General features: G+C 41.2%; 1 protein-coding gene across 1 annotated transcript; it reads right to left on the bottom strand.

The window, feature by feature from the left end:
* Positions 1 to 43: 43 nt before the first annotated feature.
* Positions 44 to 11453, bottom strand: arpin (actin related protein 2/3 complex inhibitor). Its single transcript, XM_004566151.2, has 6 exons — positions 11212 to 11453; positions 7722 to 7797; positions 7398 to 7530; positions 6777 to 6983; positions 3889 to 4052; positions 44 to 1193 (listed from the first exon to the last, which is right to left on the bottom strand). The coding sequence occupies exons 1-6, from the start codon at positions 11301 to 11303 to the stop codon at positions 1185 to 1187; spliced, it is 681 nt and encodes a 226-aa protein (XP_004566208.1). The 5' UTR covers positions 11304 to 11453; the 3' UTR covers positions 44 to 1184.
* Between the last annotated feature and the right edge of the window lie 266 nt (positions 11454 to 11719).

Genomic DNA, 11719 nt, shown 5'->3' with positions numbered 1-11719 from the left:
AGATCCCCACCTTAAAATTTGACACAAAAACAAAGCGCAATCGTCATTTAACACACATTCATTGGTTTTATTCAAAGCACAAAGTCATATTGTCCTTTAGCTCAACCACGAAGGAGTATTAGAGCCACATTAAGAAAAAAAGAAATTAGCGTTCATTTTGAGATTAAAGTCAGAACTTGTAGATGAAACTCAAAATACTAGTTTGAGAATAAAGTTGAAATGTGAAGATTACAATTGTTGTTTAAAGCCAAACAACTGCCACGGCTCCTGCAACCTCTGCAAAATGCCTCGCGTAGACGATTTAGTGAAACAACTCGATCAGCTGTCTCATCGTGATATGACATCCATCTTTATTGCATAGCCATCGGTATCCTTGCATGCGTCCACTGCCAGACATTGGTTCCGGTTTGTTTTTTTAACTTCTGATCAGCTGCAGATTTCTGCACCATCTCTTCAGTGTTTTTTAATTATCACCGCTCCGTGTTTATGAGCTAAAAGACAAATAACTTAACGCAAGACATTTTTAATTTCCACATTTCTTTCCTTTATTCTCAAAATATTATTTAAACTTTAATCTTAAAATTTTGTTTTTATTCTTAAATTGATCAATAATTTTTTTTCTTAACGTGGCCCAAATAGGTCCTTGTATTCAAAGCCAAAAAGCACTTAAAAAAAAGCCAGTTGAGAAAAACAGGTTTGCAATTTGAGGGCTCTCCACTTGTGTAGCATGCTGCATCTTTATTTAGAAAACCATAATGCTCAAGCCTGTGCTCTTTAATACTGCACACTGGCTGCACTTTAATATAACAGATGGTTGGAAACATCATGTCTATAAAATTCATAAAAGTTAAACAAAAATAATTTGTAAAATCGTCACATGAAAGTCACTTTTTTCTCAGTTAAAATTAGAATAAGAATTTGTGATATTACAAACTTCATTACTACCATGAATTCTTTGCAGGCCTCCATATTCAAAAACATGAACATGCAGGTTGACTCATGTAAATGTGGTGAAGCATACAAGAGAAGAGCACAGTTTCCAAGACAGCTAGTCCCATACTGTAGAGGTGACGCGAGGTTTCCAGCCCTACGGCAACATATGCAAGATATAATAGTCAAAGTCCAGTCCATGCTGGAGATTGGATCGGGGCCCTGAGTTCAGACTGGTGGGAAACACAGTTTTCTCAATCATCCTGTGGATAAAACAAAGCAGGGGCAGTGAGTGCTTTCTGGTTTCTGTTTGTCTAAAGCTTCGATTATGTTCTGAATAACAGCCGCAGAAGGTTTTTGCTGTCCATTTCACGCCAGGCCAAATCATAGCTCGTTTTCCAGATCACACTATAAAAAGGTGGAGTTCCCCCATGCAGGCCTGATAGCTTGTGCAACTCACTGCATTTCTCTCACTTCCTTAAATAACTGATGTTATGAGTCCACAAAGCAAAGTTCTTGCAGGAAATCCTCGGCACAAAATTCTTGCTCTCCAGAAGGTCTTTTATACGTCTCATAAATTTTAGCAGGAAATATTGTTTGAAACCTTTAATCAAAGTCTGAGGCAGTAAAGAGGATTTGCACAGGTCAGGTTGAGCAACAGCCTGTCTGGTTCTGTTTGTACTAAAAAGTCAAGAAGGAAGTCAAGAAGCTAAATATGCATCTGATTTAAAGGGGAAAACCTGTTCTATCATTAAAGAACTCGTGGTCTTAACGTCCACCAGGTCACCGGTGACCCGTTAACAACCTGTTTTTAACTCTAATTTCAAAAATCAAAATAAACCCTGACCCTCGTGTCTGACCCACGTCAACAACGAGCAAAGTAACTGCTGAAGTATATCGACCGTATGTGCCAAAAGCCAGACTATTAATACTAGTTTTCCACCAGTGCGGTGCTAAAAGCTGGCTACAGTCAGCGACACAAAATTAAGGGACTCAAACCGCTGACCTCAGTGGTGATGGGAGAGGCAACCGCAAGAGAGGAGCCCTACAGATTCTTTCCGACATAACTTTGTTCTCATGGAAATTGCTTTAACGTTTTCGGTGTAACACTGAGTAACATGTGGGTCCAAAACCTGCTGACTGCTCCTCAACAGTTACTGAAACACAGCTAGCTTTGATTCAGAGGCTAGTAGAGCTTCTGTCATGTTGAAGCCGGTGATCCAGCTGCTGTGAGGCTGCCAGTGGAAACTGAGGGGCTGGCCAGATTTCTTTCTTCTCACATATTCATTCAGGAAGGCACCTAACTCAGGTCTACCTCAACAACTCTATGGATATCGAGCCATCTGCGATAGAGTCATGGGTTACTCATACACTAGTCTATAAGCGAGAGGTCTACAGTGTTGTAACAATCTGAAGTTAATTACTACTGCACATCATCTTAAAGCTTGATCAGATACAAATGCAAACAGCGTTTATTCAGAGTCCAGTTGTGACACCTGTTGGCAGCGATACAAACTGCATTTCGCTATCTGCATACACTTTAGTATAATAGATTCAAAGGGCATCACCTACTGATGAGGCCAGTCTAAGGATGCTAGTGACACTTCAAAGTTGGATGCAGTGAGTCCAGGGAGGATGAGTATCAGATCTTTCCAGCCCCTCAGTTTTCACCACCAGCAGCACATAAAGTCTATGAAGCTCTGATGCACACACAGACCTGTCAAACCTCCAAACAGTCTTTTGTTTTTTTCCCCTTACATCCCTCGTCTGTGATGGCCTTCGATAGCTACATCAATATTCAATTCAATTTTATTCATACAGCACCAAATCACAACAACAGTCCCCTCAAGTAGCTTTATATTGTAAGGTCGACCCTACAATGATAAATACAGAGAAAAACCATCAGTTATATGACCCCCTATGAGCAAGCACATTGGCAACAATGGGAAGGAAAAACTCCTTTTAACAGGAAGAAGGTGTGTAATCAATGCACTACGATGTCTAAGAATATACAGTATTCATCTGTGAATCATCTGACCTGTAATTTCCAGCTAATTTCCTATAATTTAGTTAAAAATCAGCTTGCATTTGGCTGTACAATATCTCATAAATTCATACACAATGCATTACAAACAGAGGAAAATGAGTCTTTGCAGCTGCAGTAACTCGACCTTTTTGTCACAAGAACTTTCTTCCAGTAATTAAAAAGTAAGTAAATTGGATAGATCATAAAAGCAAACAATCCTGAGCACGTAGCACCTTAGCCTGCCAGCACCGCCCCCAAGGTTGCAAACTTTTTGCGAATGAGTCACATTGAACAGAGTAGAATAAATCTCCTGGAAGTTAAGTTAACCCCACGGCGAACAGATCCTGGTCACTGGGAAGTTTGTGCAGTGGAAAAATGGCTTATGTTACATGGTGGGCTGTGGAATTAGGCAGAAATCTGTTTGTTAGTATAACTGCTGCACGACTGAAATTTTTAATAACGTTGGTATTTGAGAGCATGATATCATTTCCACTGCAGCTGAAAAAATGATTGTTTGAGGAAAGCCACAAAGCTCAGCCTTAGCTGCATTCCAGCCAGACCAGATCCTAATGCTCGCCCGCATCAGCTGACGGCTCACCTCATGCCCTGGGTAATTGTCATACAGGGCAATCAATTCAAGCTACTTCAGCCTTCCTGCAGTGGCTGCACATCTGCAATCAACTTTACAACGTACCCCCGCTCCTCCTTCACGTTGTCTCCGACTCCATGTCACGCCTGTTGTCAGAGATACCTGATCTGTTCTTGCGAGGGCCTTGGCGGCTGCTCTTTATTTTGAGTTAGTTTTCAGGAAATTAAAAGAAACTCTTTCAGGAATTTGTAAGAAAAGGAAAAATAAATGACAAACCACCGATCTGGGCTACATCCCTGATATTATGTGAGTCATTTCATTTGTTTAGAGATTTGGTCCTCACCCATTCGTCCTCCTCTGCTCCCTCGCCTCCTCCTCCAGGCTGCCGAGTGCTGCTGGTGTCTGATTTGTTGGCCATTATTTTGTCTGTCCATGAAGCTCCAGCCTTATCGTCTCCAGCAAAGTTACACTTGGTCACTGTGCCGCCATCAATTCTGGCCAAAGAGACTGGAATTTGAAGAAGGTAATGAAGTTATTTACGCATGACACAAAACAAAGAAGTACGTAAGGTTTTTAAAGGCATTTATAGAACTTAAACGAAGTGAGCTACCAACTTTGAATTCTACTCTTTAAGCTTTATCACCTCTGTAAGGATATGCCAACTTGATTATTAACCGTTCACTGACTTTGATAGAGAAGAAATCTGAAAAATCTGAGAAAGTTTTCAAAACTTTGAATGTCAGATTCATGTTTAAGTTCTAACTCTACACAGAATTAAGAAAGCAACAAGATGGAGACATCTGATAATAAATGTTCAAATATCCATCACATCTGAATAAATCCAGGCTAAAAACCAAAGGACAGGTATTGATATCAGTCTAAACCAGAGGTCGGCAACCTGCATGCGGCTCTTTAGTCTTTATACTGCGGCTCCGCCTGGTTTGGGGAAATAAATTACAAGTATTTAGCTAAAGTGTAATTTATTTCCAATTAGTTTTTAAAAGTCAGGTCAAGGCTCCAAAAGCACAAAGGCGATATGAGGGTGGTGGCTCACAACAGTTTTTGTTTGCTACATGGATCATTTTAGTTCAGCTGGGTGTCTTTCCTTTTGTTATCAAAGGAGCTTGCAAAGAAAAGCGTCTGGACTTCTTTAACTTGCTTGAAGACGTTTCACCTCTCATCCGAGAAGCTTCTTCAAGTCTAAGGTCAAATGGTGGGGAGTCCCAGATTTAAACCTAGTGGGAGTATCCCCCCAAAAAGGGGGATGGAGATGAAGCATCGCTGAATATGTTTCCAAACCAACTTCATTCTAAGCCAAAGACTAGAAAATATGGTGAAGCATATCTGCCCTTTGGCTTCACCTGCACAAGTACTGAGGTAGGTCTCCCCTGCACAATTGGTTTTTCCTTCGTCGGGAGCAGCGCTGGGCTGTTCAAATCACGGACTAACAGTATCCCACAGTTGTTTATGTTTTTAAACCCATTTTGCACAGAGAGGCATTTTTTGAAAAATGTATTGATAGCAATGTTGAATATTATTACACATGAAAAAAAAAAAAAACTACATGTAAAATAATCACACCATGACGCCTCTGCCTTTGTAAATGGAGGGACAGTAACTGCATGTGTGTAAAACCTGCAGATAGTCAGATTAACAGTATTTTGTCTCCATCTGCTATTCTGCAATTCATCTCATGTAAAAAACTAACGTGTGCACAGCTGATGTGAACAAAGGCCCATACCTTTGACTTTTCGTGACCAACTCTGTATTCCTCGTCCACACGTAAACGGAAAAAAAGAGTTTTAAAAGTTTTCAGTGATTCGAAACGGCGTTTACATGGACTGCGTTTTCAAAAATACCCGTGTAGGTTTGGACGCAGCGTAAAAGAGTTAGTAGCTTATTTTCTTACTACCTGTAATTTACTGCAGATTACTTGTATTTGCTTAATTGTTTACTAAATGTTTGAGGTGTGAAATTAACCGCAATGGAGCAAAATATGTGCACGCGGGGGGGGGGGGGGGGGGGGGGGGGGGGCGCAACATTTTTCTTGTAAAACAAAGAGGGCCCAGCAAAAAAAGTTTGGGAACCACTGTGTTAACCGACAGTTGCAGTCTTAAGGATTCTTTACATTTACAGCTCAATGTGACATACAGGGTGTCTCCAGGTACAATTAACTGAAGCATGATGTGAAATTTAGGACTAAACTTGTCATGGAAGCAGACAAACCAGAAATATACTTATTTAACCAAGTGAACACATGCATGCCACTTCAAAATGAACAGTAAAGTAAAATGAAAGCATTTGGTTAGGCTTAAAAACTCCAACTGTGTTAACTTAACTGATAAAGATAGACAAAGGCAGACAGCCTTGACCCAAACCTCCTGGCCGTAGGCTGTGAGAACATGTGGTTTTTGGCTTTGCTCTCCCAAGTCTTGGCAATCGGGAAAGAAAAAATAATAATCACATAATAACTAGAGCTATTCCAAAATAAACCAATTTCTCTTTCTGCAGAGAAATACAACCCGATGTTCATTTTTGTCCTAAACGATGTCCCCTCGTCCCAGTTTTGAAACACATGGAGCATGTTGCTTTGTATTTCCAGGCACCAGTTTCAACAAGTATTATTCGTTTTTCTTCTAACCGTTTCTTTAAGCTAGTGAGCAAGCTGGTGGAAATCTGAATCAAATTAAAGACTGTGAAGCTCTGAAGTGTCTTTTATATTATTTCATCTGCCTTTACAAAAGGATTAGATACACAGAGGAAAAGGTCTCAAAGCATGTGATGACAAAAGAAGGCAAACCTTGAACCTTTAAATCATGCATCCACACAATGTCTGCAGTTCATCAGTGACAGAACAGAGTTTACTAAAGCATACCACAGAAGGTGTAAATCAGAAGCTACCCCTTCCTGTTTTACAACTCCAGATGCAGATTCAAGTTCATATACAAGTCAGACAATAGTTACACAAACAAAGAAGACGACTGCTTATAAGCAGCTTTAGGTGTAGACAGTTAAGCAGTGATTCATTTCTATTAACTTGTATTTTTTACTACACTGACTAGCAGTTTACAGCATAAACAGACCCTTTGCTGGGCCGATGTCACCAAACTCAGACCCAACCCTAACCGCAGACAGCACAGACGGTGTACATGGATGTTAAGATCTTAGGCAGGACAATTCACAGAAAGGCTCTACAGGCAAGTAAATAACAAACATCAAGTTCAGACTCACATACGAAAGGACTGTTTCCTCTAGTCTTCAACCGTACAGCCTGTCCTGTTTCCAGGTCCGTTTTTTCCATGTCTGCCTCCGGATACCAAAAGGCCCAGGTCCCAGCGGGTCTGTGCTTCTCAGTTATCTTCATTAGCTCGGCTTTGTTCACCGCGGCTGACAGCTGCTCCTCAGACAAACGGTCCGACTCCCCTTTAGCTTCTACCTCTGTAAAGACGGAAAACACAATGAAGCCAAGTAAATGAAGGGAATTAAGAGCTCCGCACCCACGAGGCTTTTTCTTGTTACATATCAGTGGCGTATTTAAGAAACAGAGCTAGCATTAGCATGCAATCATCGCTGCTTGCCTTCCTGTAAAAGTCGCTGCATGAAGTTGGTGAATTGTAGGACAGGGTTAGACTTTTCAGGTTTGCATGCTGCACTACTGATCTGTTCTACTTCAGACCTCAACAAAAAAGTATTTATTACATCTCATCAATCAGACTGAGGAACTGAACTGCAGCTAGTTCTCGTCATACAAATAAATGGAGATTTCTAGAGTTTGCACCTGACCGCACCTCATGTCTTGCTCGGCCTATTCTGACACTGCACAGCCAGCAGATCCAACTCCAGTGTACTCACTGTAGGAGGACATGAGGAAACCAGTGTTGACCTTTTTGGTGTCACTGAAGTTGGGCTCCACTTCCTTTCCACTGGCATCAAACTTCCGCTGATGGATGCGGCTCGGTTGGATGTACAGCACGTAGAAACGTACCTGCAGGTGACAGAAGGATGAATAAATACCTTCCAGTGGTTTTCAGCTTTGCTTATTTCTGCTTATTATCACCAATGCCTGCTCCTCGAATAGTGACCTGAAAACCCTCACAGTCTTTTTACAATTATTTGCATCTACTGAGAAGAAGGCGTCATGCTGGGCTCTTATAATCGATGGTTTTATTACTGTACCTTTTGATTGTTGCTGTCAGTGATTGCATGTCTGGAAACATCGAGCAGCTTCCCTTCTAAAAGCACTCCAGGGCCACTGTGTAGAAAAACAATAATGAGTATCTAAATGTGTACTGGCGAAATAAAGTGCTGTTTTATTGGGACTGAGTGCTGAATAGGGACTCAGTTAAACGCAGAACTAGAACTGCAGGGAGGATGATTCATAGCACACATAAATCCTACAGAATAAAGGCATTCAAACGTTTTTCAGAACAAACCAATGCAGTAAAAGTTCGACTGTGCTCTGAAACCCAAACTCACCATTTCCATTTGCTTTAGTCACATGACAGTAGTTTTGTTACTGGATCTAGCAAAGACCACGAACTGGCAGCTCGTCCACACACTGTGATCAAAGTTACATCACTTTACATCCAGCCAGCAGCAGGCAAGCAAAATGAAGGGGAAGTCTTAGCCCGGCATGTCTAAAGTCCCTGAATTTTACCACATGTTAGCTGTTATATCAAAACCTCAGGGGATCAGTCTGCAAGCTTGCTGTAGGCAGACAATATGTGCAGTTCCCAATATTACATTTTTCCCCTACTGGCCTCCAGCACCAGCAGTTTTACTGGCCACATACTGTAATATCTACTCAGAGTCATATAACTCTTTCCTAGTCTTACCGACTGAGTTTAGAATTACAAAGGAATAGAGCCTGACTGATTACCGGTAGACTCACTCACTTCCTTTAAAGTGAAAATATTGTCAGCAAGAAGAAAAAATGGCTTCTTAGATAAAATAAAAATAACTGAAAAAGTATATAGAACATAGAACGTATGTAGAACAAGTATAGAGAGCAGTGTTGGGACTAAGGCGTTATTAAGTAACGCATTACAGTAACTACGTTATTATTGTGGTAACGAGCACGGTAACTAGTTATTATGCCAAAACCGGGAACGCGTTACTCGTTACTGGGATTTAGGTAGGCTCGTTATTCGTTACTTCGTGTGGTGGCTATCGCGGAGCTTCCACAGATTCAGTAACATTAGCAAGTGGTGGAGGCCAAGTTTAGGTGGAGTTTATTTTCGTTATGCTGACTTTTCCGTACTGCATACTAGCTAGCATGACGGAGTTTATACAGCTGGGTGGGTGCTATGAAGTTACTGATGTTGAACTTTATTTTGTTCATAAGGTTAATTATTAGAGTTTCCAACCGTCCCGTAAAAAACGGAATCGTCTCGTATTCAAAGAAAATATTATGCGTTTCGTATTGAGGTGAAAAGGAACATTTTGTCCTGGACTTCAGCTACAATGAAAAAGACACAAAGCTGGAGTTATTCTGTGTTTACGATGCACAGCTGCCTCTTCTTCTCTCATTCTCCCCCCCTCCCTCTCCTGTATCTACTCAATCATGAAACTGATCAATGATCAGCTGATTGGCTTTTCTCTCTTGTTTGTTTATCACCCACTTTGCGCCAGAAAGAGGAAACCAGCGGATGTCGCGCTAAACAACAGCAGCACGTTTAAGTTTAATAAGCTGCTGTTAGAATATATTTAATATTAATTTCTAGTATCAGCTGATGTTTGCTGGAGCCACAGCTGTAAAGCTGCTGGTCATGATATCTGTTTGAATATGTGATGAGAGTGAAACATGAAGATGAAACCAGGAGATGTCCTTACTGAATCATCAGAGATGGGCAGGTGATGGAGAAACAGGTTTACCTTTTAGGTGACATGAATGAGTTGAAGGAAAGTTATCAACTGTTTCTGAGAGACAAATAACACCAGGATCCTTTTCTAAGCAGCTGACAGCTGGTAACTGTGCAGGGGCGGGTCTAGCAAAGTGTTGCCAGGGGGCAGGTAGGGCATTAACAGGGAAAGGGGGGCACAAAGACATACTTTCTTATTCTCATTTAAAATGTCTCACTTTTAAAAAAATAATTATCTGAATCTTGCAACAAACAATTGATAGATTGATGCATATATACCATCAGAACAGTGAACATCACTGTCAGAACAGTGTTTGTTTTCATTCAAAGGCTTTATGATTTTTCCTATAATGGTGGGCCGGTCTCTAGTCACAATGCCCAGGACGATTTTTTGTCCCAGTCCAGCCCTGTATGCAGCTCATCTGCAGTCTGGTGTTACCTACATCTTCCTATTCAGAAGGCAGAATTTCCGAGTTCTGAGTACAATCGAAAGCACCACGACTGCAGTTTTTTTGTTGGATGTAAAAAGCAGGCTAGGATAGAATCAGGCGTGGGATTTCTCTCGTGGAAATGTGCACATTATTTTTTCCTTTCTATTGGTAGGTGGCACAGTGCACTTGTGGCAAGTAAGCAAGCTAGAAGACTGGCAAAGCTATGGAAGCAACACATTAACAAGAGAATTCTGAGTAAAACCAAAGTTACTTTCCCTAGTAACTAGTTACTCTGAAAGTAACAAGTAACTTGAAGTAACCGAGTTACTTTTGATAGAAGTAACTAGTAATGTAACTAAGTTACTAATTTAAAGTAACTTACCCAACACTGATAGAGAGCATTTTATTGATGCATTCCCTCTTAGTTATGTTAATAACATACTAAGATATATTAACATGTTAATAACATACTAGAATTCCACGTGAAAGTTTCAAATTTCTTTGATGCTCTGTACCTCACATTAGAGCAAATATTTCCCAGATAATTACATCAAAATGCTGAAAAAGGCCCAAACGGGGTCAAGAGGTTCAGTCCAGTGACCCCTATTAGCCTGGCTTTGTTATAGTCAGGCCCCACGGTCCGGGCTCATCCAAAAAAGACACCGTGACCCTCAGTGGAATTATTAGTTTCTTTCTAACTATAAGTAAAAGGAAGCAATACAGTTTTGTAATAAAAAAAAGTGAAACATCTAAACTGATGTTAAGTCACTCCAGTATTAAACCATGTTAGCTGTTTGGTTAACAGCTTAGTGTCTCTTTGAAGCTACAACGCAGTCACTTATCAGGCGGTGCGGCTAGCTTTGAAGCATGCTTTTCCTTGAAAAATGCAAAACAAACAGAAAAGCGTTGAGGAGGAGTTCACACTTGTGGCCCCAGCTGCTCTAGTGTGTGATGAGTTTGTTAATTCACTTCTGCACCTTGAGAAAATGCCTCGTGTTAGTTCTACAATGTCATCTAAAGCACTTTGATTATCGCAGCTACAATTTTACCATGAGTGAAATGATCTGTTTTTGTACCACGTTGCAAACGTGTTTTTTTTTTTTTTTCGTTTATGTTGAACACGGGAGTCAATACTGTGTCAGCCTCTAGTGGCCACAACAGGAAGTGCAGCCAGGGCGCTCTGATACTGCCGGTCGTACATCCACCTACACTGCGCTGTGCTGCATATACCCGACATAATTTCATTTTTAAAATGTTTTGAACAGTGTACAACTCACAGATCTGCTCTCTGGGAACACCGAGGGATTTATTGACGGAGTCTGGTGCTGCCCCCTCACAGGGGAAACACTGTAGCGTGTGAACGCGAGCACATACCTCTCAAACGCAGAGGGACACCACGCACGGTCAAACTTTTCACTGTGGACCGGCTTGTTCTGCAGAGACGTGTTGTGATAAATGCGACTCATCTTTCATAAAATCGTAACTTTTCCCTTCCCTCAGATTTTTCCTTTTTCCGGACTTCCTGTTCGTCCCTGAATGAGAGGTGCGCTCGGTTTTCTACACAGCAGACGCCGGCGGGTAATAGTGCAGAAGAGAATGCGTGCGGTGAGAGTGGACGGACAGCCCGGACTCTTCTCATTTATGCAGAAATTGCCTGCAGATCACCTAGGGGGCGCATGATGGCCCTCATTGAACAGCAGTGAATGCAGCGCAAGTACATGTAGTTTTTTTCTTTTTCATTACTAATTAGGCGCTAATTAGTATTCTTAATGTTTGTTAAAGTTGTTTCTCGTGCGGTCTTTAGTGAGGGGATCATCCTCTGAGAAATACCAGTATCTGAACAGGGACTCAAACCAGCAACCTGCAGGTACAGCTTGTATTT

Source organism: Maylandia zebra, linkage group LG7 (genome assembly GCF_041146795.1).
Source record: "Maylandia zebra isolate NMK-2024a linkage group LG7, Mzebra_GT3a, whole genome shotgun sequence".
Classification (NCBI taxonomy): Eukaryota; Metazoa; Chordata; class Actinopteri; order Cichliformes; family Cichlidae; genus Maylandia; species Maylandia zebra.
The sequence above is the reverse complement of the archived record's forward strand: the minus strand, read 5'-3'. Positions and strand labels throughout refer to the sequence as shown.

Coding starts and splice junctions, on each gene's coding strand:
- arpin (XM_004566151.2), bottom strand. CDS start 11,303: ATGAGTCGCATTTATCACAACACGTCTCTGCAGAACAAGCCGGTCCAC. Junction 7,798..11,211: donor TGTCCCTCTGCGTTTGAGAG/GTATGTGCTCGC, acceptor TTTTCTACACAG/TGGCCCTGGAGTGCTTTTAG. Junction 7,531..7,721: donor CTGACAGCAACAATCAAAAG/GTACAGTAATAA, acceptor TGTCACCTGCAG/GTACGTTTCTACGTGCTGTA.